At 36.9% G+C, this 27,490-nt stretch overlaps 1 protein-coding gene across 2 annotated transcripts in view; it reads right to left on the bottom strand.

Annotated features, from left to right (window-relative positions):
- Vps13b (vacuolar protein sorting 13 homolog B) overlaps positions 1-27,490 on the bottom strand; it is a 553,787-nt gene that overhangs the window by 353,718 nt on the left and 172,579 nt on the right. For both annotated transcript variants that reach the window (XM_029469591.2, XM_021183993.3), the window contains exon 20: positions 1,319-1,428. In XM_029469591.2, the coding sequence (XP_029325451.1) occupies positions 1,319-1,428 (110 nt within the window). The remainder of the gene's footprint in view (positions 1-1,318; positions 1,429-27,490) is intronic.

Here is a 27,490-nt window from a genome sequence, read left to right on the forward strand (position 1 = left end):
GTGTTCTAACTATTGCTTGTATCTAGAACACAGTTTACTTCAGACCAGAATATTCTCTACCATGGTTCTTTCTTCTTTGTCTTTGACCAGATCCTCTTGAGGACACAAGATTCCCCAGTCTGCTTGGCTCCTGTGCTGCTTGCTTTAGCTCGCTCCTTCTTCACTCTCACCATCTGCTTAGGAGAAATACCCCTCTTGTTTTCACATCATATGGACAGACAGCCATGAGTGAAACTGGCCTAGAAATACTCTCTAATAGCATAAATATATAGAATATTCTAAGAGGGGAATGCTTATAGTAATAAGTTTTATAAGCTTGGTATCTAGCAGACAGTTCAATATTCTATGCTATGTGATAAAATGAAGAGTAAAACAGGAGCAAAGGGTATAGAAATTAAATTAAGATAAAGGAATTGAAAAACCTCTAAATGCAGCTGTGAATGTGCTAGAATTTGTACACAGCACGATGACGCCATGGGTTCAATCCCTAGCACCAAAACAAGAACAAAAAAGCTCCCTGGGTTACACAGATTAATATTTTAATCTTTCATAATTATAGGATTCATTTTTCTCCTACTAAGTAGCATTAGTTTATCATAGGATAATAAAAATATCTCAAATAGAATATTGCAAAATTATAATTTTAATGAATAAATACAATACAATATAGCATAAATATGACACCAAAAGGACTAAATCATGTTATTTACAAGCATTGTTACCAAAGGTAAAATCCTCAGAAACCTTCATTTAAAATGAGAACAATAACACAGTTTGCCATAATTACATTGAATATTTCATTTTATGATTCTAGAAACTACAATGACCTATTCTATTAATTTGTAATTTACATGTTTTAAATGAATACGTATCAGAAACTTTTTTGGATTACCTATCAAATTACCAGGGTTAAAGTTCAAAGCAGGTTTATTCAATAAATCCAAAGACGTGTAAGAATAAAACAAAAATAAATAGTGTTGCTAATCATGCACAAGGTTACTTCAACAGACAAACTGTGTTGAACTAAAGTTTCTTATACATAAAATTACAGATCTTGTTTGAAAGGCATAATGGGGACTAAAGAACTACTAACACATAAATAAAATAAGAGAAAATCAGTTAGGACAGTATCATCCAACCCCAGTCCATAAGAAGAGCATTATCTAACTTCACAGCAGAGTCAGTAATAATAGCATCTTCTTATGTGAGTCATTAATGACTGCAGCATGTAGTCCTAGCTTTACTACCAGCGGCAGCATGAAGATCTTCCCAGCTAAGGAAAGGCTGGATGTGTTAACATAACTGACAGACCACTCACCTGTTGTGCATGTCTACTTGTTCGTTTCTGTGGTTGGTAGATAACCCACGTATACAGTATTGGGTCAATGTTAACAGCGAGTCCTTGTACACTACAAAGAAATACAGCACCTAAAATAAAATATTTTGAAATTATTATACAATAATCATTGCACAAAAATAACAAGCTGTAAGAGAAGAGACAAGTAATAAATACTGTTAGGGTGCACAGAATTTCAAGCCTGCATGCACTGCTGTATGAAAGTAAAATGTTGCTGATGCAGGCACTTTAAGAAAAAGGGCAATATTCCTCTTTTTGGAAAGAATATAGTTATAAATGACTATTCCTATGCAATAACCAGATAAGACAAAAACACTAAAGTGACAGAAATAATTCATCTACTGAAGATTACCCTTGAGAGATTATGAGAGAAATGGTGTAGGCCAAAAATAAAATTGTATCAGATAAAAATCCAACTCTAAAGAAAAAAAGAACCCAGAAACAATCACTGCTCTTAAAATTAAATATACAATTATTTCTAAATATCATTCAAATCACCTTTTCTTTTTAAATCAAAAACAATAAAAATAGATAATGGACTTCATCTTGTGAAAGAGGTCAAGTATGAACTCATTAAACATGAGTGGGGTTAATGGGAGGAATGGTAATAAGGGGATTCTTCCACAAAGACTTTTTTTTACTATCTTCTGAATTTATCAATGCTGCTACCAAGTACTTAGATACATGCTTATTTAACACTAATTTATGTAGAAATGCATTTCCTGTTCTCTACGTCCCCAGTTCTGCATACTGCACTGGATCAGCCTAACATGGTTGAATTTGAATTCTCTTACTGACTAAAGTACCAAACATTCTACAGTTCATTTTAGTCACTGAGAACTCAGTTTTCTCAATGAAGATAATGTTGTCACTCAAAGGTATCAGAGGTGACAATAAGTGCTGTAGGAAACAAGCATGAGAGAAAGTAACATATCTATTACTTCACATTAATGAGAAGGGTAGGTATGAATGAATGTGGCTCACATAAAATCATAGGCAGGTTCAAACAATGAATCTTTCTTTGCAACTTTTGGAAACACACCACATTGTCAAAAGGTTGGAACACACACACACACAGTACAACATTAAGGAACAAAATATTTCCCTCAGCGTTGAATTCAAAGTCAGACAATGTGTCTTGAGTGCATCTTTCTCCTGATAGTTTATAGCATAGACAAGGAACTGGTTTTGTGTGTGTGTCTGTGTGTGTTAGTTCATATGTGTGCACACACATATGTGGGTCCGTATGCACAGGTCCACATGTGTGTAAAGATAGAAAGGTGCACTGCATGTCTTGCTCAATCATGTTCCACCTTACTTTTTGAGACAGCATTTCTCTGATCTTCAATTCCTTGATGTTCTCTGAACATCAAGTTCCAGGTCCTTTGTCTCTGCCAACTCAGTACTGAGTTTGCATGTCAGTGCCACAATGTGCAGGCTTGTGCCCAGATACTAAGGATGAAGACGCACCTGCCCATGCTAAAGTACCAATCTTTTTATTCCTTCCCAGCCACATGTAAACTCATAAATATTTTATTACAATAGTGTTCTCAATTAACTAGAATAAATGTGGACTATCATTACATCAGAAGACAAAGAGATGATACTATGTATTTTTATTTAATTAAAGAACTTTTTATATTAAAGATTTTATTAGTAGCAATCTTTACATTGAATATTTCCTGGAATTAAACATCACTGCCTGACACCTCTCCTAAGAACTAGAGGTAGACATCACAGAAGCCCCTCTAAGATGGCTACTAACAAGACACTACTCTCCATTCCAAATGTAAGTTTATTTTAATCTTTCAAATTCATGGCTCTTTTTATGTTCAAGAACTCTGAAACTGTTATCCTTGGATAAGCATGTTTTAATTATTTCATTCATTTTTATAAATCAAAAAAAATAAAATAAAAAAGAAATTCCCAGTTTCAGATTTGACATAAAAGTTACCTGAAACTACATAATTTCCTACCCTAAGTGGTTTACTTTTGAGGGTAATAGCAATCACTAAGATAAAAATCCCTTTGAATCATTAATGTGTGTTGTCTAATACTTTTGACATTATTGAAGCATTTGATGATAATCTAGACTGTTAGTATACTATATAGAACACCCTATGGAATATCACTGTTGTACAGTACAAAGGCTTTCTTTTGTTTTTTGTTCTTTTTTTTTCTTTTTCTTTTTCTTTTTCTTTTTCTTCTTCTTCGTTTTGTTTTAACCACACCTGACACAGGATTCGATTTTGTGGATTTTCTCTGTAACAGAGTTGTAACATAAGATACAGTTAAAATGGTAGAGCTGAGAACATTAAGTGATATAGATAATTTCCAGATTAAAAGCTTAAAGTAGATGTAAAGAATAGACGGGGAATTAGAGGGATAAAATTGTAGACTGTGAGTTTCTAACCTGCCAGATAGTCGATTTGCATATTAAATGGACTATCTGGCTACAGCAACTGATAATGCAAATGTACTACTTATTCAATACAGAGTGATTATTATCTACAATATGAATATTAGGACATGTTTCCAAACTATAGAATAAACAGAAATATATGTTCCTACAGTTAAACCAGGATTATAAAACACATTGATTTCTTACTACTCTATTGTTTTTTTTAAATGAGAAAGAGCTTTAGAATAACATATAATTAAAAACTATTTTAGTTGTGATTCATGCCTATTCCCATTATACTAGTCAAGTTGGGGCAAGAGTGCTGGAGGTCTATAACAACCTGTGGTCCACAGTGGACTTATGGCCAGTGTAGCCACCAGGATTCAAGGTCAAAGGACTTCATCTCTACCAGTGACAATAAAATAATGGCATTGAGGTTAGTCAATGCAGTATTTAATTCTAAAACTGGAGCACAAGTATAAAAGGTTAAATTTAAACACTGACAAGGGAAATAAAATTATTCGTGTTAACACATGCTTTAGCCCACAGCCTAGAAGCCAGTCTGATTTATATAAAGTAAGCTTATTGAAATACAGTCATACCTATTGTTTGTTGTCTAAGGCAACTTTTGAACACTAAGAGGAAAATGAGCAGCTGAAACAGTAATTATGTGGCACCTAAGCCATTAAATACTTACCAACTATGTTACCCTTTAAGAAAATGTTTGCTGAAGCCTGATAGCACATTGCTAATAAGAGTTTAAATGGATATACTAGCTTTAAAAAATGGATATACTGGCTTTAAATGTAAACTGGGGAAGTTGTTTTGTACATATATATGTGTACAATCTTTACTAACCCTTTACAAATAAATAGGAGAATTAATATATATTTGCTTCCAAATAGTAACTTTTATTAAAAATAAGGATATGCTTTTACACAAATGTTATCTTTCTGAACATTTTTTATTGCTAAGGTCCTTTTGAATAGTTTAAAAATAATTCCTAATATTATAAGCTCCTTATTTTTTTAAAATGTATATCCTAGGAAATGTTCTAGTACTGCTAGGAGGAAAATGATTTCAACTACAACAAAGGGGAAAGTGAAACACCCCAAAAGTTAAGTTAGGACAATGCAGTCTGTTTCTTTCAAAGCATATAGTTCTTATTATCTATAATCTCTCAATTCTTGCCTGGAGTCATAACGGAGATTGGAATTTCATTTAGAAAGTTCTCTATTCCAAGAAGAATAGTAAGCAATATCACAATTACTGACAAAATAAAGTGTTTCTTATTCTCTAGACCCACTTACAGCAGTCAACAAAGGGTCAGGAAAAGACAAAAGAAAGTTGAACAGGACAAATGGTACTATCTCAGGTGATTCTTCACAAAAATCTCAACAGTTTCCATCTGACATGAAACAGTCTCAACCTCAACTGCTCCTGTTTAAAGATATTCTATTTGGAACCAAGATGGAATGACTGGACCATGTTTTAACTTATGTGAAAAAAACCAAAACCTAAGAAAATCATACTTTTAAAATTGTACCATGTATACTATGCACGATTCTGGAAACTTGCTAACTGAGGACTTTGGACACTGAAATTTGAAAAGCAATTAATGTGACTCTCACAACTGTCACATGGGACTGCTACCTCCAGATCTGCCAGAATAATACACAGAAGGAACCTATGCAAAGATTGGCAGTATCTCTGGCAAAGTCTGCAAACCAAAAGGATAAACTGCAGACAGAGAGAATGGGTACTGAAATTTTCAGGAAAGAAGTCAATTGCAACAAAGCTGTCCACAGGACTTGGCAGGCCTTCACACGACAACTTCCCTGCAAACACCAACCGCGGAGGGAAGAGACTCAGTATACTAAAGGCCACAAATATACTGGAGGCAGGTGAACACCATAACATTCCAGAAATGAAACCAAAATTACTATGAAGTATAGCAATTCATGCCCATAAAATGTCAGAAAACCATACACACAGAGAATACCTAAAAGTGTTTATATCAGCAAACATTGCTGGTGGGACATAAAAAATGGTTCAGTACTATCAAAAGAAAATTAGTGGCTTCCTAAAACTTAAATATTTAGCACATGACACAGCAATCCCTCTCCTAGGTATATACAAAAAAGAAATGGAGAAAGGTGGCCAGGTATACATTTGTGAATATGTATATGTTAAGTCACATTGGTTCATAAAACCCAGGTGGGAACAATTTGAATATACACAATGAATGGAGAAATAAATCATGGGATATAATCTCAATGGAATGTTTAAACAAAAGAAACAATAAACACTGATATAAGGTACAACATGGATAAAGTTTGAAAATTTCATGTTAAATGACAGAAGACAGATCTAGACTATCTAGAACAGAAAAACAACAGGAATAGAAAGATTGGAGGCTGGCAGATACTGGGGAGATAGGAAACAACTACTTAAAATTCTAAATTCTGTTTACAAATTAAAATAACATTGACAATACTGTTTTGAAACTAAATAGAATGACAGAATATTTAACATTTAAATGCTACATTATTTAACTTTATATAAAAGCTAACTCTATATTATAGTCATGGACCCAAATAGAAATTTTAAAAGTACATACAATGGCAGCCCCATTAGATTATAAAGGAATGATAATTTATTTCCTAGGGACTGTAGCCTTCAAATTGTCCCAGAGCCTAAAACAGATCCAAGGCCAGACATTAAGCAGAGCTTGGGGAATAGAGAGGAAGGGTTGCAGGAGCCAGAAGGGTCAAGGACAACACACAGACACACACAGACACACAGACACAGAGAGAGAGAGAGAGAGAGAGAGAGAGAGAGAGAGAGAGAGAGAGAGAGAGAGAGAGAGAGAGAGAGAGAATGAACTAGCCTGAACCCACAAGGGCTCAGAGAAACCGAATTGCCAACCAGGGAGTCTACATGGGACATGCCTAGGCCCTCTGCACATATTTTATATTTGTGTAGTTGGATATTGTAGTGACCCCAAGACTCCTAACACTGGGAGTGAGAGCTGTCTCTAACTCTGGCCTGCTTTTGGGACCCTTTCCTAGGACTGGGTTACCTGTCTAGCCTTAAGAGAAAAGAAGGTGCCTAGTCTTACTGAAACTTGATATTCCATGGCCAGTTGATATCCAGCCAGGATGGCCCTTTTCTAAGAGAAAAGAGGAGGAGTGGATACAGTTGGGGAGAAAGGACAAGAGGGGGAGGGACTGGGAGGAGAAGGGCGGGGGAGTACTGCATTGGAAGTATAAAATGAATGAAATAAAATAAAAATATGTCCCAGTGCAATGATTCTCGTGTATTTATGATGCTCCCCTACCCACCCACTCCCACTTCTTGGCCCTGGCATTCCCCTGTACTGGGGAATATAAATTTTGCAAGACCAAGGGGACTCTTTTCTCAATGATGGCCAACTATCATAGATGGAAAAATCAAAACAAATTCTAAAAGCCAGAAGTTCAATGTCTTCTAGAGTCTAATATGTAGTGAAAATTTTGCTTTCATTAAAATCTCAGAAATGTTATGTGAATTTTTTTTTTCCAATTCCAGTTGTCGGACATGGGGCTGCTTCAGATTGTGCACAGAAGCTGACTATGATTTGTTGGCTGCTCTAGCAGGGGCATGATTTTGCCAGCTGAAGATAGTTCACATTGGGAATTCTGAGGAATCTTCAGAAGGTTTATAAATAGTAGAGCCGCTACATAGGTGACTGCTGCTGGTTGAAGATAACATGAGGACAAGGATTGGTCTTTTCCCAGGGAACTCCAACCCCCTAACCAGCAGGAAGGAGTCTAACAATACTGATGCCCCGTTTCCCCTCTAACCTTCTTCAACGACCTAGTATTGTGGGATGGAACGGTAGAAAAGGGCATTAAGATAGAGAACCCAATAAAAACGACAAAAGTCAAGTGGCACACATAAACCACAGATTTCAACTCAGACTCTATTCCGAGTAAAACTTTCATCACTACAGATGGGGGGAAAAAAGATATTCCATGATAACACCAAACTTAAGCAATCACAAATCAAGACCTACAGAAGATACTTAGAAAAATAATCTCGAACCCAAGCAGATTAAGAACACCCAAGAAAACACAGGAAATAAATAATTTCACATCAGCAAATCCAAAAGCAGAGGAACTTCAGGAAGGCAGAAGCATGCACATGTGTACACGCACACGCACACACACTCTACAGCCAGCAATATCAAAATAACAGGAATTAACAATCATCACTAATACGTGCAAACATCAATGGACTCAATTCTCCAATAAAAACATACAAACTAACAGAATGGATGTGAAAATAGAATCCAACATTCTGCTGCATACAAGAAACACACCTGAGCATCAAAGATAGACATTACCACAGAGTAAAGGGCTAGCAAGCAAACATACACAAGAAGCAAGAAGGCATAGCGATTTTAATATCTAATAAAATAGACATTCAACCAAGATTAATAGAAAAGGATGGGAAAAGACACTTCATACTTATCAAAGGAAAAATCTACCAAGACATCTCAATTCTGAATATATATGCCCCAATTGAAATGACACAACATTTGCAAGAAAAACTTTATTAAAATTTAAGTCACATATTTAACCGCAAACATTAATAGTAAGAGACTTCTATACCTAACTCTCAAATGGACAGGTCATCCAGACAGAAACTAAACTAAGAAATAATGGAGATAATAGAGGTTACAACTCAAATGGACCTATCAGATATTACAGAGTATTTCACCTAAACACAAAAGAATATATAACTTCTTTTCAGCACCTCATGGAACTTTCTCCAACACTGACTATATACTCAATCACAAAGCAAGTCTCAACAGATATAAGAAAATTGGAATAACCACACGTATCTTATCAGACCATCATGGATTGAAGCAGGACTTCAACAACAACAACAGAAAGCCTACAAACTCACAGGAACTAAATAATTCTCTATGCAATAACCACTGGGCCAAGGAACAAATAAAGAAAGAAAGAAATGACTATCAGTGAAAATGAGTGCAAAACATACTCAAACCTATTTGACATAATGAAAGCAAAACTAAGAAAAACGTTCATAGCACTAAATGCTTTCAATAAAGAAACTAGTGTAGCCGGGCGTGGTGGCGCACGCCTTTAATCCCAGCACTCGGGAGGCAGAGGTAGGCGGATTTCTGAGTTCGAGGCCAGCCTGGTCTACAAAGTGAGTTCCAGGACAGCAGGGCTATACAGAGAAACCCTGTCTCGAAAAACCAAAAAAAAAAAAAAAAAAAAAAAAAAAAAAGAAACTAGTGAGATCTCATACTATCTTAAGACCACACCTGAGAATGATATAAAGAATCTATAAGACAGTTGTTTTTTTGAGAAAATCAACAAGATAAGACAAACCCTTATCCAAACTAACTAAAAGACAGAGAGAATACCCAAATTAACAAAATCATAAATGAAAAGGGAGAGAAAACAAGAGGCACTGAGGAAATCCAAAGGATTATTAGGTCTTACTTCAAAAATTTGTACTAAAGTTGAAAATCTAAAGGAACTAGAAAAATTTTCTCGATAGATACCAGTTTTAAAAATTAAATCAAGACCAGATAAATAATCTAAATGAACCTATAACCCCCTAAGGAAAAAGAAGCAAAAAAACCAAAACCAAACAAACAAACAAACAAAAACAGCGCTAGTTTAAGCACAGGATTCTACCAAACTTTCTAAGAAGAGCTGATACCTATTACTTTAGGTACAAACAGAACCAGAATGGACAGTGCCTAATCCACAGTAGGAGACCACAGTCATCCTGATCCCTAAGCACAAGAAGATTCAACCAAGAAAATTTCAGATCAATTCTTTCATAAACATTGATATAAAAATAATCAATAAGAGAAAAGCACCGGGGCAGCTAGGGCGCAGGGTCGGCTGACACTTGCCAGCTACCCACAACACCCGCCACAGGATCTTAAGACTTCTGGTGAGTGGAACACTGCTTCTGCTCCAATCCAATTGCGCGCGGGACCTGAGACTGCATTAGTTAGGGAAGCAGAAACCAGCCTGAGTAGGGCCACAGGGCTCATCCGGCCGGATGAGCGCAGGGGAAGCTAGAGTGCAGGGTTGCCTGACACCCACCAGCTACCCACGACCCCCGCCACAGGATTTTGGGACTGCTGGTGAGTGGAACACAGCTTCTGCTCCAGTCCAATCACGCGGGACCTGAGACTGCTCTGGTTGGGGAGAGAGAAATCCGGCCTACATAGGGCCACAAGCCTCTTCCGGTCAGAAAAGCACCTGGGCAGCTAGGGCGCAGGGTCAGCTGACACTCGCCAGCTACCCACAACACCCGCCACAGGATATTAAGACTTCTGGTGAGTGGAACACTGCTTCTGCTCCAATCCAATTGCGCGCGGGACCTGAGACTGCATTAGTTAGGGAAGCAGAAAACCGGCCTGAGTAGGACCACAGGCCTCTTTAGGCTGGACCAGCACCAGGGTACCGCCAGCTACCCACGACCCCCGCCGCAGGATTTTGAGACTGCTGGTGAGTGGAACACAGCTTCTGCTCCAATCTTTAAACAGTGACAACGATAACAACTAACCCCAGAGATTACCAGATGGCGAAAGGTAAACGTAATAATCTTACTAACAGAAACCAAGACCACTCACCATCATCAGAACCCAGCACCCCCACTTCACCCAGTCCAGGGCACCCCAACACACCGGAAAAGCTAGACACGGATCTAAAAGCATATCTCATGATGATGGTAGAGGACATCAAGAAGGACTTTAATAACTCACTTAAAGAATTACAGGAGAACATGGCTAAAGAGTTACAAGTCCTTAAAGAAAAACAGGATAACACAATCAAACAGGTAGAAGTCCTTAAAGAAAAACAGGATAACACAATCAAACAGGTAGAAGTCCTTAAAGAAAAACAGGAAAACACATCCAAACAGATGATGGAAATGAACAAAACCATACTAGACCTAAAAAGGGAAGTAGACACAATAAAGAAAACCCAAAATGAGGCAACACTGGAGATAGAAACCCTAGGAAAGAAATCTGGAACCATAGATACGAGCATCAGCAACAGAATACAAGAGATGGAAGAGAGAATCTCAGGTGCAGAAGATTCCATAGAGAACATCGGCACAACAATCAAGGAAAATGTAAAATGCAAAAAGATCCTAACTCAAAACATCCAAGAAATACAGGACACAATGAGAAGACCAAACCTACGGATAATAGGAGTGGATGAGAATGAAGATTTTCAACTCAAAGGACCAGCAAACATCTTCAACAAAATTATAGAAGAAAACTTCCCAAATCTAAAGAAAGAGATGCCCATGAACATACAAGAAGCCTACAGAACTCCAAATAGACTGGACCAGAAAAGAAATACCTCCCGACACATAATAATCAGAACAACAGATGCTCTAAATAAAGATAGAATACTAAAAGCAGTAAGAGAAAAAGGCCAAGTAACATATAAAGGCAAGCCTATCAGAATTACACCAGATTTTTCACCAGAGACTATGAAAGCCAGAAGATCCTGGACGGATGTTATACAGACACTAAAAGAACACAAATTCCAGCCCAGGCTACTATACCCAGCCAAACTCCCAATTAACATAGATGGAGAAACCAAAGTATTCCACGACAAAACCAAATTCACACATTATCTCTCCAGGAATCCAGCCCTTCAAAAAATAATAACAGAAAAAAAACCAATACAAGGACAGGAACCACGCCCTAGAAACAACAAGAAGGTAATCCCTCAACAAACCTAAAAGAAGACAGCCACAAGAACAGAATGCCAACTTTAACAACAAAAATAACAGGAAACAACAATTACTTTTCCTTAATATCTCTTAATATCAATGGACTCAACTCCCCGATAAAAAGACATAGACTAACAAACTGGCTACACAAACAAGACCCAACATTTTGCTGCTTACAGGAAACTCATCTCAGAGAAAAAGATAGACACTACCTCAGAATGAAAGGCTGGAAAACAATTTTCCAAGCAAATGGTATGAAGAAACAAGCTGGAGTAGCCATTCTAATATCTGATAAGATTGACTTCCAACCCAAAGTCATTAAAAAAGACAGGGAGGGACACTTCATACTCATCAAAGGTAAAATCCTCCAAGAGGAACTATCAATCCTGAATATCTATGCTCCAAATACAAAGGCAGCCACATTCATTAAAGAAACTTTAGTAAATCTCAAAGCACACATTGCACCTCATACAATAATAGTGGGAGACTTCAACACACCACTTTCACCAATGGACAGATTATGGAAACAGAAACTAAACAGGGACACAGAGAAACTAAGAGAAATTATGAATCAAATGGATCTGGCAGATATCTACAGAACATTCTATCCTAAAACAAAAGGATATACCTTCTTCTCAGCACCTCATGGCACCTTCTCCAAAATTGACCACATAATTGGTCACAAAACAGGCCTCAACAGATACAAAAATATAGAAATTGTCCCATGCATCCTATCAGATCACCATGGACTAAAGCTGATCTTCAATAACAAAATAAATAATAGAAAGCCAACCTTCACGTGGAAACTGAACAACACTCTTCTCAATGATACCTTGGTCAAGGAAGGAATAAAGAAAGAAATTAAGGACTTTTTAGAGTTCAATGTAAATGAAGCCACAACATACCCAAACTTATGGGACGCAATGAAAGCATTTCTAAGAGGAAAACTCATAGCTCTGAGTGCCTCCAAAAGGAAACTAGAGAGAGCACACATTAGCAGCTTGACAACACACCTAAAAGCACTAGAACAAAAGGAAGCAAATTCACCCAAGAGGAGTAGACGGCAGGAAATAATCAAACTCAGGGGTGAAATCAACCAAGTGGAAACAAGAAAAACTATTCAAAGAATCAACCAATCAAGGAGCTGGTTCTTTGAGAAAATCAACAAGATAGATAAACCCTTAGCCAGACTCACTAGAGGGCACAGGGAAAGCATCCTAATTAACAAAATCAGAAATGAAAAAGGAGACATAACAACAGATCCTGAAGACATCCAAAACACCATCAGATCCTTCTACCAAAGGCTATACTCAACAAAACTGGAGAACCTGGATGAAATGGAGAAGTTCCTAGACAGATACCAGGTACCAAAGTTGAATCAAGATCAGGTTAATGATCTAAACAGCCCTATATCCCCCAAAGAAATAGAAGCAGTCATTAATAGTCTCCCAACTAAAAAAAGCCCAGGACCAGATGGGTTTACTGCAGAGTTCTATCAGACCTTCAAAGAAGATCTAATCCCAGTTCTTCACAAACTATTCCACAAAATAGAAACAGAAGGTACTCTACCCAACTCATTCTATGAAGCCACAATTACTCTGATACCTAAACCACAAAAAGACCCAACAAAGATAGAAAACTTCAGATCAATATCCCTTATGAATATCGATGCAAAAATCCTCAATAAAGTTCTTGCTAACCGAATCCAAGAACACATCAAAACAATCATCCATCCTGACCAAGTAGGTTTCATCCCAGGGATGCAGGGATGGTTCAATATACGGAAATCCATCAACGTAATCCAGTATATAAACAAACTCAAAGACAAAAACCACATGGTCATCTCGTTAGATGGGGAAAAAGCATTTGACAAGCTCCAACACCCATTCATGATAAAAGTCTTGGAAAGATCAGGAATTCAAGGCCCATACCTAAACATGATAAAAGCAATCTACAGCAAACCAGTAGCCAACATCAAAGTAAATGGTGAGAAGCTTGAAGCAATCCCTCTAAAATCAGGGACTAGACAAGGCTGTCCACTTTCTCCATACCTATTCAACATTGTACTTGAAGTCCTAGCCAGAGCAATTCGACAACAAAAGGAGATCAAAGGGATACAAATTGGAAAAGATGAAGTCAAAATATCACTTTTTGCAGATGATATGATAGTATATATAAGTGACCCTAAAAATTCCACCAGAGAACTCCTAAGCCTGATAAACAGCTTCGGTGAAGTAGCTGGATATAAAATTAACTCAAACAAATCAATGGCCTTTCTCTAAACAAAGAATAAACAGACTGAGAAAGAAATTAGGGAAACAACACCCTTCTCAATAGTCACAAATAATATAAAATATCTTGGCGTGACTCTAAATAAGGAAGTGAAAGATCTGTATAATAAAAACTTCAAGTCTCTGAAGAAAGAAATTATAGAAGATCTCAGAAGATGGAAAGATCTCCCATGCTCATGGATTGGCAGGATCAACATTGTAAAAATGGCTATCTTGCCAAAAGCAATATACAGATTCAATGAAATCCCCATCAAAATTCCAAATCAATTCTTCAACGAATTAGAAAGTGCAATCTGCAAATTCATCTGGAATAACAAAAAACCTAGGATAGCAAAAACTCTTCTCAAGGATAAAAGAACCTCTGGTGGAATCACCATGCCGGACCTAAAGCTCTACTACAGAGCAATTGTGATAAAAACTGCATGGTACTGGTATAGTGACAGACAAATAGACCAATGGAATAGAATTGAAGACCCAGAAATGAACCCACACACCTACGGTCACTTGATCTTCGACAAGGGAGCTAAAAACATCCAGTGGAAGAAAGACAGCATTTTCAACAAATGGTGCTGGCACAACTGGTTGTTAACATGTAGAAGAATGCGAATTGATCCATTCCTATCTCCTTGTACTAAGGTCAAGTCTAAGTGGATCAAGGAACTTCACATAAAACCAGAGACACTGAAACTTATAGAGGAGAAAGTGGGGAAAAGTCTTGAAGATATGGGCACAGGGGAAAAATTCCTAAATAGAACAGTAATGGCTTGTGCTGTAAGATCGAGAATTGACAAGTGGGACCTCATGAAACTACAAAGCTTCTGCAAGGCTAAAGACACCATCAATAAGACAAAAAAACCACCAACAGATTGGGAAAGGATCTTCACCTATCCTAAATCAGATAAGGGACTAATATCCAATATATATAAAGAACTCAAGAAGGTGGACTCCAGAAAGTCAAATAACCCCATTAAAAAATGGGGCTCAGAACTGAACAAAGAATTCTCACCTGAGGAATACCGAATGGCAGAGAAACACCTGAAAAAATGTTCAACATCCTTAATCATCAGGGAAATGCAAATCAAAACAACCCTGAGATTCCACCTCACACCAGTCAGAATGGCTAAGATCAAAAATTCAGGTGACAGCAGATGCTGGCGAGGATGTGGAGAAAGAGGAACACTCCTCCATTGTTGGTGGGATTGCAAGCTTGTACAACCACTCTGGAAATCAGTCTGGTGGTTCCTCAGAAAATTGGACATAGTACTACCGGAGGATCCAGCAATACCTCTCCTGGGCATATATCCAGAAGATGTCCCAACCGGTAAAAAGGACACATGCTCCACTATGTTCATAGCAGCCCTATTTATAATAGCCAGAAGCTGGAAAGAACCCAGATGTCCCTCAACAGAGGAATGGATACAGAAATTATGGTACATTTACACAATGGAGTACTACTCAGCTATTAAAAAGAATGAATTTATGAAATTCCTAGCCAAATGGATGGACCTGGAGGGCATCATCTTGAGTGAAGTAACACAATCACAAAAGAACTCACACAATATGTATTCACTGATAAGTGGATATTAGCCCAAAACTTAGGATACCCAAGATATAAGATACAATTTGCTAAATGCATGAAACTCAAGAAGAATGAAGACCAAAGTGTGGACACTGTGCACCTTCTTAGAATTGGGAACAAAACACCCAGGGAAGGAGTTACAGAGACAAAGTTCGTAGCTGTGATGAAAGGATGGACCATTTAGAGACTGCCGTATCCAGGGATCCATCCCATAATCAGCTTCTAAACGCTGACACCATTGCATACACTAGCAAGATTTTGCTGAAAGGACCCAAATATAGCTGTCTCTTGTGAGACGATGCCGGGGCCTAGCAAACACAGGAGTGGATGTTCACAGTCAGCTATTGGATGTATCACAGGGCTCCCAATGGAGAAGCTAGAGAAAGTACCCAAGGAGCTAAAGGGATCTGCAACCCTATTGTTGGAACAACATGATGTACTAACCAGAACCCCGGAGCTCTTGTCTCTAGGTGCATATGTATCGAAAGATGGCCTAGTCGGCCATCAATGGAAAGAGAGGCCCATTGGACTTGCAAACTTTATATGCCCCAATATAGGGGAATGCCAGGGCCAAAAGAATGGGAATGGGTGGGTAGGGAAGTGGGGGGCGCTATGGGGGACTTTTGGGATAGCATTGGAAATGTAATTGAGGAAAATATGTAATAAAAATATTAAAAAAAAATCAATAAGGTATTTGTAAACTGAATCCGAGAACACATCCAGAAGATCATACATCATGAACAAGTAGGCTTCATTCCAGGGATGCAGGGATGGCTCAATTTATGAAAAACTGTCAATGTAACCCATGATATAAACAAACTGAAAGAAAAACAAAAAACAAAATCAAAACCAAACACGATAATCTCATTGGATGCTGAGAAGGCCTTTGGAAAAGATCATGATGAAAATCTTGGGGAGAGATCAGGGATGCAAGGCACAAATCTAAACATACAAATGCCAATAAGCAGCAAGTAGATAGTCAACATCAAATTAAATAAAGAGAAAATTAACACAATTCCACTAAAATCAGGAACAAGACAAGGCTGTCCACTTGCTCTCCATCTATCCAATACTATGTATTTGAAGTTTTACCCATAGCAATTAGAAAACTAAAGGAGATCAAGGGAATAAAAGATGGAAAAGAAGAAGTGAAAGTATTGTTATTCAGTGATGATATGTTAGTATGCATAGGGACCCCAAAAGTTCTACCACCAAACTCCTATAGATGATTAAAAAGCTTCAGAAAAGAGGCTGGATACAAAAATCAACTAAAAAAAAAATCAGTAGCCCTATTTTATACAACAAATAAATAGACTGAGGAAGAAATTAGGCAAAGAACATCATTCACAATAGCCACAAGCAATATATCTTGTTATAACTCTAATCAAACATGTGAAAGATTTGTGTGACAAGGACCTCAAGTCTCTGAAGAAAGAAGTGGAAGAAGATATCAGAAGATAGAAAGATCTCCCATGCTCATGGATGGGATTAGCAGTGAAAATGAGCATCTTACCAAAAGCAATCTACAGATTCAATGCAATTCCCATCAACATTCCAACACAATTCTTTATAGACTTTGAAAAAACAGTAGTTAAACTTCACATGGGAAAAAAAAAATCCAAGAGAGGTAAAACAATCCTATCCAATAAATGAACATTCAAAGGTATCATTATACCTGACTTCCAGCGGTACTACAAAACAATAGTAATAAAAACCACATGATATGGGCATAGAAAACAGACAGGTTAATCAATGGAATCAACAGATAAATCCACATACTTACAGACACTTGATATTTGACAAAGAAGCCAAAATTATACAATGGGAAAAAAAAAAAAAAGAATGCACCTTCAACAAATGATGCTGGTCTAACTGGATATCTGCATGTAGAAAAATACAAATAGATGCATTATCAATCACTATACACAAAACTCAAGTCCAAGTGGATAAAGGGCTGGAACATAAAATCAGATACTCTGAACTTCATAGAAGAGAAAGTGGGGAATAGCCTGAACACATTGGCACAGGAAACAATTTCCTGAACAGAACACAACAGCTCAGGCACTATGACCAACAATTAACCAATATTAATTTTTTATAAGTCAAATATCGAGCAACTATGACTTCTATAGATTTCAATAACATTAAGACATTTAATTCTTTCTATAAAATTAAGTATAACATTTTCATCAGGATACAAATTTGCTTTCAACTTTAGTATATGTTAAATTCATATATATAAATTGCTTTAAGATAAATTTGTTTATGTTTCATAATCAGTTAATGATTGACTTGTGTAACTATGTAAAACTACAATCACTTGAAATTTTATCAACTGAAAGGTGTCACTAGTGTAAAGTCTACCTTAACTGTATTAGGGCAGAAGATCACGCTGCTGATACCAATAAAGAACACTACCACCATTTACTGAGTTTTCAACTTGCACCAAGCAATATGTTGAGAGTTGGACATGTATTCTCTCATCTAAGTCACATTACTACCCTAAAAGGTAGTACCATTTTCTTTAGTATATAATAAAGGAACTGTGGAACAAACAGACTGAGCAGTTTTCCCAAGAAATCATCACCATTACTTGGAAATGCTGAGACTTCTATCTAAATAACAAGGCAGTAAGTATGTACCACTTAGCATCCCACAGTATATGAATATGCTCATACACTATACATTATTTCCTTCATAGAAATTTGTCTTATTGATATGAAAAGACAACATGAGCAAAAGCAACCTGGAAACATTTTATTTTACCTCACACTCCTAGGAAATAGTCCATCATCAAGGGAAGTCAGGGCAGGAATGCAAAGAAGGGACCTGGAGGCAGGAGCTGGAGCAGAGGCACAGAGGATGCTGTTTACTGGCTTGCAGAGCCTGATTTCTTATATAACCCAGGACTATGTGCTCAAGGGTGGCATTGCCTATGGCCATGCTACATCAATCACCAACAAAGAAAATGCAATACAGGCTTGCCCACAGGCCAGTCTGATGAAGGCATTTTCTCAACTGAGGTTACTTCTTCCAAAATCTGTCTAGTTTGCTTCAAAATACTATTGGATGCTACCACATTAAACACTTAGTTTATCACTTAAAGGAGTGTCACTCTGTGCAGAACAACCAAAAAGACAAGTCTACAAGTGTAAGAACAAATATCTAAGTAACGTAAATAATTTAAATAAAAAATAGTGAAGATAACCTAAATTGTAGTAGGAAATTCCTGCATTTAAAGAAAATAGTTGACATATTTTCTGAACATAACGAATTTGAGAACAATATTTAAATATACTCAACTTCCAATACCGTGAACATCCACAGATAATCTTTGAGAATTAAAATTAATCTTAGAAGGATTGCAGCTTGGGTATTACTTCTTTGTACTCTGAAATGCTTCTCTGCTGCTTGGAAAGCATAGAATTTGAAATATAAAAAGAAAAAGTTTGTAATAGCAAGCTAGTAATGACTTTACCTAATTACCTAAAAGTTAAAAAATTTTCAGCTATTTAGGGTAAAAGCTGGAACTCTTTTCTCACTAAATCCACGCCTTCAAACACTAACCAAATCTCTGAGAACAAACTGTTGTTTTTACTTCTAAACACATTTCTCTTTGTACTCATGTTGTGTTCTAAAACCAGAAAATATAAATGTGAGTGCAAATGACTTAAGTCAAATCTATTTTCTTGTGGTTTTCTTATTTATGTATCTAACAATTTGGCAATTACTACAAACAACATTTAATTCCAAATGAGACAGACAGGCAGATATAGATATATAAATATAAACATAATACAAAACTAAACAAAAACAAAAACCTACATGATAAAATTAGAGATCATGCTACAACAGTGATGTGCTCTTCAGAGTTCTTCCCTCCTTTTTGTAACTGTTTATACTGCTGTAAGTCAAAAAGAGTCTTCACCAAAGATATGGACTACAGGGCTCATGGAAAATGTGTTTACTCACTTTGGAAGAAAAGGGGTGGGAACACTAAGAGTGGCTTCAGGTCAGGTAAATGGAATGAGGAGAGCTAGGTCCAGTGATGCAATCTCCATAACAAGTGCTACCACGGATACCCAGCTATTGTGTACCATTCCTACTTTGTGTTGGAAGAATTTGTCAGATACACCATGCGTGCATCCTCAGTGAGAATCCTACTCATGGTGCATAAGGACTAAGGAACAATTCACTGGTACACAGCATTTGTCTAGATGCTCAAGTACATGAGTGTGATGCCTGCATCACAAAATAAATACAGAGAATGAAACCTAGAGACAGACTTTTGCATGATGTTGATAATCGTTTAATTCCTCATTACACACTACCAAGGAGACTGCTGCTTCCAACACCTCATGTAATCATTTACATGAGCTCTGTCTTGAAATTCTTTAAAATTGTCATTAGAAATGCTTTGTCTTCTCCACTTATGCATGAAGATTAAATCAAGCATGATTATCAAGAATGTAAGTCTGCAATACATTTTCTGTATCCATTCCTCTGTTAAAGAACATCCAGATTCTTTCCGGCTCCTGGTTATTATACAAAAAGATGCTACGATCATAGTGGAGCATGTGTCCTTATTACATGTTGGAGCATCTTCTGGGTATATGCCCAGGTATTGCTGGGTCCTCAGGTAGTATTACGTCCAGTTTTCTGAGGAACCGCCAAACTGGTTTCCAGAGTGGTTGTACCAGCTTACAATCCCACCAGCAATGGATTTTCTCCACATCCTCGCCAGCATCTGCTGACCTGAGTTTTTAATCTTAGCCATTCTCACTGGTGTAACATAGAACCTCAGGGTTGTTTTGATTTGCAGTTCCCTGATGACTAGGGATGTTGAACATTTCTTTAGGTGCTTCTCAGCCATTCGATATTCCTCAGTTGAAAACTCTCTGCTGGCCCATTGGACACACAAACTTTATATGCCCCAGTACAGGGGAACGCCAGGGCCAAAAATATGGGAATGGGTGGGTAGGTAAGTGGGGGGGAAGGTATGAGGGACTTTTGGGATAGCATTGGAAATGTAATTGAGGAAGATACATAATAAAAAATATTAAAAATTAAAAAAAACCTCACGTGAACACACAGGGGTCAAAGGAAATGTTAACTCGGATCATGTAAGCCCATTATATAACTCTTATAATAAATGTAGACAGCTACTGCTTTGTTGTATATACCAAAAAAAAGAAAAAGAAAACTCTCTGCTTTGGGATAGCATTGAAAATGTAAACGAGGAAAATACCTAATAAAAAAATAAATTAAAAAAAAAAAAAGAATAGGTCGATTTGCATTTTTCTACATGCTGACTGCCAGTTGAACCAGCATCATTTGTTAACATGGAGTACTACTTGGCTATTAAAAACGATGAATTCAAGAAATTCTTAGGCGAATGAATGGAACTAGAAAGTATCATCCTGAGTGAGGTAACCCAATTGCAAAAGAACACACATGGTATGCACTTACTGATACGTAGATATTAGCCTAAAAGCTCCAAATAACCAGGATACAAGTCACAGACCACATGAAGCTCAATAAGAAGGAAGATCAAAATGTGGATGCTTCAGTCCTTCTTAGAAGAACAAAACACTCACAGGAGCAAATATGGAGATAAAGTGTTGAGCAGAGATTGAAGGAAAGGCCACCCAGAGACTGTTGCACCTGGAGATTCATCCCATATACAGTCACCAAACCCAGACACTATTGTGGATGCCAAGAAGTGTATGCTGAAAGGAGCCTGATACGGCTGTCTGAGAGGCCCTGCCAGAGCCTTAAAAATACAGAGGTGGATGTTCACAGCCAACCATTGGACTGAGCATAGGTTCCCTAATAGAGGAGTTAGAGAAAGGACTGAAGGAGCTGAAGGGGTTTGAAACCCCATAGGAAGAAAAACAATATTAACCAAACAGGTCCCCAAGAACTCCCAGGGACTAAGCTATCAACAAGGAGTACACATGGCTCCAGCTGCATATGTAGCAGAAGATGGCCTTGCCAAGCATCAATGAGAGGAGAGGTCCTTGTTCCTATGAAGGCTCGATAGATGCCCTGGTATAGGAGAATTGAGGGCTGGGAGGTGGGAGTGGGTGGGTGGGTGAAAGAACACCCTCATAGAAGCAAGGGGAAGGGGAATGTGATAAGGTATTTCTGGGAGGGAGGGAAACCAGGAAAGGGGATAACATCTGCAATGTAAATAAAGAAAATATCAAATTAAAAAAATAAAAATAAAAAGACCCTGAAAGCACCAAATCCTGATACTATTACTGATGCGGTTGTGCTTGCAGACAGGAGCCTAGCATGGCTGTCCTCAGAGAGGCTCTACCAGTGGCTGACTGCAATACATGAAGATACTAACAGCCAACCATTGGACTGAGGTCAGGACCCCCACGGAAGAGTTAGGGGAAGAATTGAAGGGACAGAAAGGAATGGCAAACCCATAGGAAGAACAACAGTATCAACTAACCCAGACCCCTCAGAGCTCCCAGAAACTGAGCCACCAACCAAAGAACTTATGTGGGCTGGTCTCAGATTCCCAGCATGCAGCAGAAAACTGTCTTCTCTGGCCTCAGTGGGAGAGGATGTGTCTAATCCTGTAGAGACTTGATGCCTCAGGGAAAAGGGATGGTTGGAGAAAGGTGGGGGAAGCATCCTTTCAGAGGCTAAGGGGAGGGGAAATGGGGTAAAGCACTCTGGGATGGGGTACCATGAGCGGGACAACATTTGGGATGTAAATAAATAAAATAGTTGAAAAAAAAAGAATATAAGTCTGTTTTGTTTCTCACTTTTAAGTAAATCTCAACTTAGAATTTAGAAAACCCATTTAATTATGCTATTATTAATAATTTACTTCATTTGCATGTTTTCTTCATCTTTTAAAGTTTACCTTCTTATATTATTGCTCATTTGTTGAGATTAACTCTATGATGTAAAGAAACTGAGGTGAGAATACAAATCACAACTGGATAGGCCATCTGAGTTTTGAGAAGCCTACATGCCACGAGAAGTGAGAATACTAGTCAGAGTCTACACAGATGGTTTTATATTTGATTTTATTTTGGAAAAGAATACTTCATTGGTAAGTATTGGTAATACTATGGTCTACTGGTGAAACTAAAACCATCACTGATCATAATAATCAAAGCCCCAAGTTAAACCCATGGAAAAGTGGAACTGTTAGAATTGTTTTTTTATATGTCAGAGAATGTGCACTATTTTCACCCAGGCTTCCCTTGTATGAACTACAAGGTGTGTGTGTGTGTGTGTGTGTGTGTGTGTGTGTGTGTGTACATTTCTATGGCTATCTTTTCACTTTTGCCAGTCTAATATTTAACTGTTCTATATATGCAGAACAAAAGAAAGCCAATAGAGAATGACTGAGAAAGGGAAGAGCTAGACATATTTATTTTATATCAATAAACTTGGTGCAAAGAGATGATTATAAATAAATCAATATTCACAGTACAAGTTTAGAATGATTGACTAATCATATGATTAATAAACAACTTAGTTAAAACAAAAATTTTTAAAGCTCATCATTTCAATGAGATTATAAGTACCTTGAAGGGTACTTTGTTATTTGACAAGTATTTGACCAGTATTTGTCAAATAACAAAGAGAGATAAAACAAAAGGTATTATAAGAACTCCAAAGCTATAAAGGTTAAAAACAAATCATTTAATAAGTGAAAGCTGATATGCTTGTTTCCAACCAAACATTTTAATAAAAATATCTTACCCAGGTCCTTGTAATCATGAATAATATCTGAACTATAGCTCTCCTCTAGATATACCACATTTTAGATTAAACCATGTATATACACATAGATTAGCATTATTCTGTAAAGGGTACTCATAGCAAAACACTTTTTACAAAACTGCCTTTGAGAGATAGGCTAAAGCATCAGTCCCTGGTAATTTGGAAAGCAATGGTCTGAAGAACAAATGAGGCCTGAGATGACACTGGGTTCTGTTTAACAAACTGGGTAACACATAAACAGCTACACTGGGTGAAACATTTCAATCTTATCTGAAAACAAATACAGAGTCACTAAAGGACTTTATGAGAGAAAGAGAGAAACAGCCCAGAAATTTAAACAACAAAAAAAAAGCAAACAGCATGGTAATACTGAACAATTCTATGACTAATACTATGAATCTAAAGCAGGTCAAACAAAGATGAATTAAGTGGGATATATTTAAAAGAATCACAAAGAAAATAAGTTTACAACCTGCTGCCTGACTAGATCAGAAGCAAATTACAAAAGATTAAAATGTGTTTATAGTCTTGAAATTACAAATGCTCCCCAAACATCTCATAGATACCCTAGCAGTGTGCTCAGTGGACAGAGATAAAACCACCTTTCAATACAAGTAAAGCAACAAAATATAACAATTACTTTTAAAAATATCTAAAACCTCTCTTCCTTTGATCACATCAATCAAGAAGCCTTCCTCTCAATTTATCACTGATTATTTCTCCTTTAAAGTAAAAGATTCATAGTCATTCTTCTGCTCTATCATTGAAACACAAACCAAAAAAAAAAAAAAAAAAGCAAAACTATACTTTAAATATGGTGCACCTTTGAATTAAATTGTAGCTGTGCCTGTGGCTCTCAAACTTAAAAGAATCCTATTCTTCCCTCTCCACCACAGAAAAATCTTATTAGGTAGTCAGAAGTGTGTGTGTGTGGTGGGAGTAGGACAAAATACACAAAGGTCCTTTGATGGAATCTGAAAGTGAGGGCTTAGAGCCCCTAGTAAAGCATTTTAAACTTTTGTAATTTATAAATTTTTCAAATGAAATTACAGGGGAAATATATATTTCTCTGATTCTGTGAAATGAAATCAATACAACTAATACATACTAAATTCAAACTACTTCTCTCATTAACCAAATGAGATGTGCACGTTGAACAGACTGTACAGTCATTGAAAGCTGAACAGGATATAAGAGTGCTGCTGGCCTACAAGTAATTTGTCACCAACATTACTCAGAAAGTGAAAATGATCTTGAAGAGTCTACTAGCTTGACATTAATTAATTTCCCAAGCACAATAGCACTGTTTGTCATCTAATGCAGCTTCAGAATTAGATCAAGTGTTGGATTAAAAAGATTAAAAAGATCACCTATTGCTTTTATCTTCAGAAAGGCTACTGTCCATAAAGACCTCCCCCAAGGATCATGGAGTAGGAGCTATAGGACTGCTCACGTCTGGTTGCTTCTACCACAGCCTGCACTCATTACTTCACCCCATTAACATTCCACACTGAGAGTCCAGTTTTATGAGGCGAAACCACAAAACATCAGGTTAACAAAATCCTCACAGAGCAATTTCACCTTAAAATACTGCCTGTCAGGGATGTGGTTCCAAGATATTCAATAAATCACTAGCTCTATAAAACAAGTTACAAATCAAATAAATGAATTTTTTTTCATCAGAACACAATTAAGATTATTCAAATACAAGCAGATCATTGGAAGTTACACACTCATGGACAAAGTGATGCAGCAGGTAAGCTCTCCAGTGTCGTGGAGCTTGGTCCAGCGTTCACTGGGCTTATAGTTCCACTTAAATAACCTTATTTATTCTGTCTCCCAGCACATAGAACACAGACCTTTGGGAAAGTACACTTACTGCTTCAATTCCTGGTTCTCCCACTAATGTCCAGTGTATCTTTGAGACAGTTAATAAACCGTCTTGAAATATGCAAGTCTAGCCTCTTTTTCTGAGTTTAAAAAAATGAAGAAATTGTATTCATTGATTATAAGATGTAAGATAAAAGTGCTATCAATTGACATAATAGTAGTAAATGCCCAAAATACTTCCCTCTCCGTCCAACTTCTCTTGTTGAAATAGAAAATCTTCCCTTACATGTGTTCAGCATGTAGCCCATGTGAAGCATGCTGTGACTTAACAGTGCTTAAATACAGATGAGGGTAAATGAGCACTAATGTGTTATAGACCTAAACTACATTATTTTGTGCATATAAATGATTCTACCATCCCAATTTTTCTGAAAGGAGGCAGAGACTAGGAGCGGTCAACTAACTTCTCAGCAGAAACTGACTGAAAAACAATGTAGGGGCTAGAGAGCTGGCTCAGTGGCTCCGAGGCTGCTGCTCTTGCAGAGGATGTGGTGCTGTGCTCAGAAGACCTGGGGCTTTTTTCCTAGCCTCTGGACATACCCAACAAGCACATATGTAGACAAATACACATAAGTTTTTGAAAATCTAATTTAAAATTGTGAGTCTTTTCTATAATGATTGTTCCTCATTCTATATCCAAAGGACTCTATATAAAGGTTGTACCAATCTAGCAAGATTTTTAGTAAAAAGATCATTTTCACAGTATTAATTTTACCAACCCACACCCATGGGATTTCCTATTTCCTAGTGTCTTTCTTTATTTCTTTCTCCAGAGGATTAAATTTTTCATTCTAAGAGTCTGTTACTTCATCAATTAGGTTTATTCCCAGATATTTTATTTCCGTTAAGGCATTATTTTGGTGAATGGGAGTCTATCCATGATCTCCTTTCTCTGCATATTTGTTGTTGGTATATAGAAAAGCTACTGACTTATGTGAGTTGATTCTGTACCGTTCCGCAGGGAATTTGTTTATAATTTATAATGGCTTTCCGATAGAACTTTGAGGACCTCTAATGTATAATATCATGTCACGAAATTCCTCCTCTTACCTTATTGTTTCAACTAGTGCTCAGTGGGGATAGTGGAGCCCTTGTCTCATTTCTGACTTCAGAGGATTGTTTCAAGTTTTACTCCATCTAGGATGATGTTGTCTGTGTGTTTTTCACATACAACTTTTATATATTTAGTTATATTCTATCTAGTCCTACATTCTCTAAGTTTTTTATAATGAAGGTGTGTTGGATTCTGTCAAAGGCTTTTTCTGCATCTACTGAAATGATCATGTAATTGCTATCTTTAAGTCTAGTTATGTGGTTGGCTCCTTGATATTGCACTGAAGAGATGATGCTAAGAATATGAGTTCTCAACAAAAATAGTAAAGTTATATCCTCTCAGACAATTTTTCTTTATTATTACTTCAATATCTATACTCTATCTCTTTTTTTTTACATCTAAACAAAAGTAGGGTAAACCCATCTGTCTTATAATTTTTATTGCTGCAATAAAAAAACATGACCAAAGATCAAGTTGGGAAGGGAAGGATTTATAGAACCCAGGACCAACAGCCCAGGGATGGCACCATCCACAATGAACCACCGTACTTATCACAAAATAAAAAAATTCCTTAAAACCATATCTTATGGAGACAAGTTTCCCAATGGAGGCTCCATCCTCTCTGATGATTCTAGCTTGTGTCAAGTTAACATAAAACTAGCTAGTACATAATCTTAATAAATTCTGAAATGCGAGAAATTTACATAGAAGAAATATTTAAATCATTTAGTATTTGAAAGTATATTCATCATTACATATAATCTGACATTTCTGAATTTGTATTACTGATTTATGACACACATAGACAGGCAAAATATATAACTGTCTCAATATAATACACAGGAGCAAAATGAGGATCTGACCTGAACTTGTGCATAGTCTTCTAGCCAAACTCAAATATTATCTTGGTATATTTACTGTACATCACCTTAGATGCTTACTAATTGAAATAAAATTTATTTCAAGACAGAAGACGGGCAGTAAAAAATACATGTTACAGAAAAAGCCACTGTATCCCTGTATCCCTGTGGTAGTAACAAGGTGATTTGAATGCATGTAAACAACTCCAATATAATTACCTCTTGTCAGAGAGGCCACATTAGTTATTCTTAATATTAGGACACTTCCTTACATTGCACTCAAGTTCCTTATTCTATAATTTGTTCATTCCTCTTTTTGTCCTAAAAGGACTGTACAATGCAGGAGACACCACAGTGAGATGGTATTATACTTCTGGAATTATCCAGTTCTCTGTTCCTTACATTATTTCTTAGCAGGTTTCAAATGAATAGATGTTTATAAAACAGTTGGTTTCACACCATATATTGTCCTAAGTTTGCTCAGGAACTGACTAACTCAACATATGAAAGATCTTGGG

The sequence above is a fragment of the Mus caroli genome, unplaced genomic scaffold, assembly GCF_978045245.1.
Source record: "Mus caroli unplaced genomic scaffold, Mus_caroli_1 scaffold_16, whole genome shotgun sequence".
NCBI lineage: Eukaryota > Metazoa > Chordata > Mammalia > Rodentia > Muridae > Mus > Mus caroli.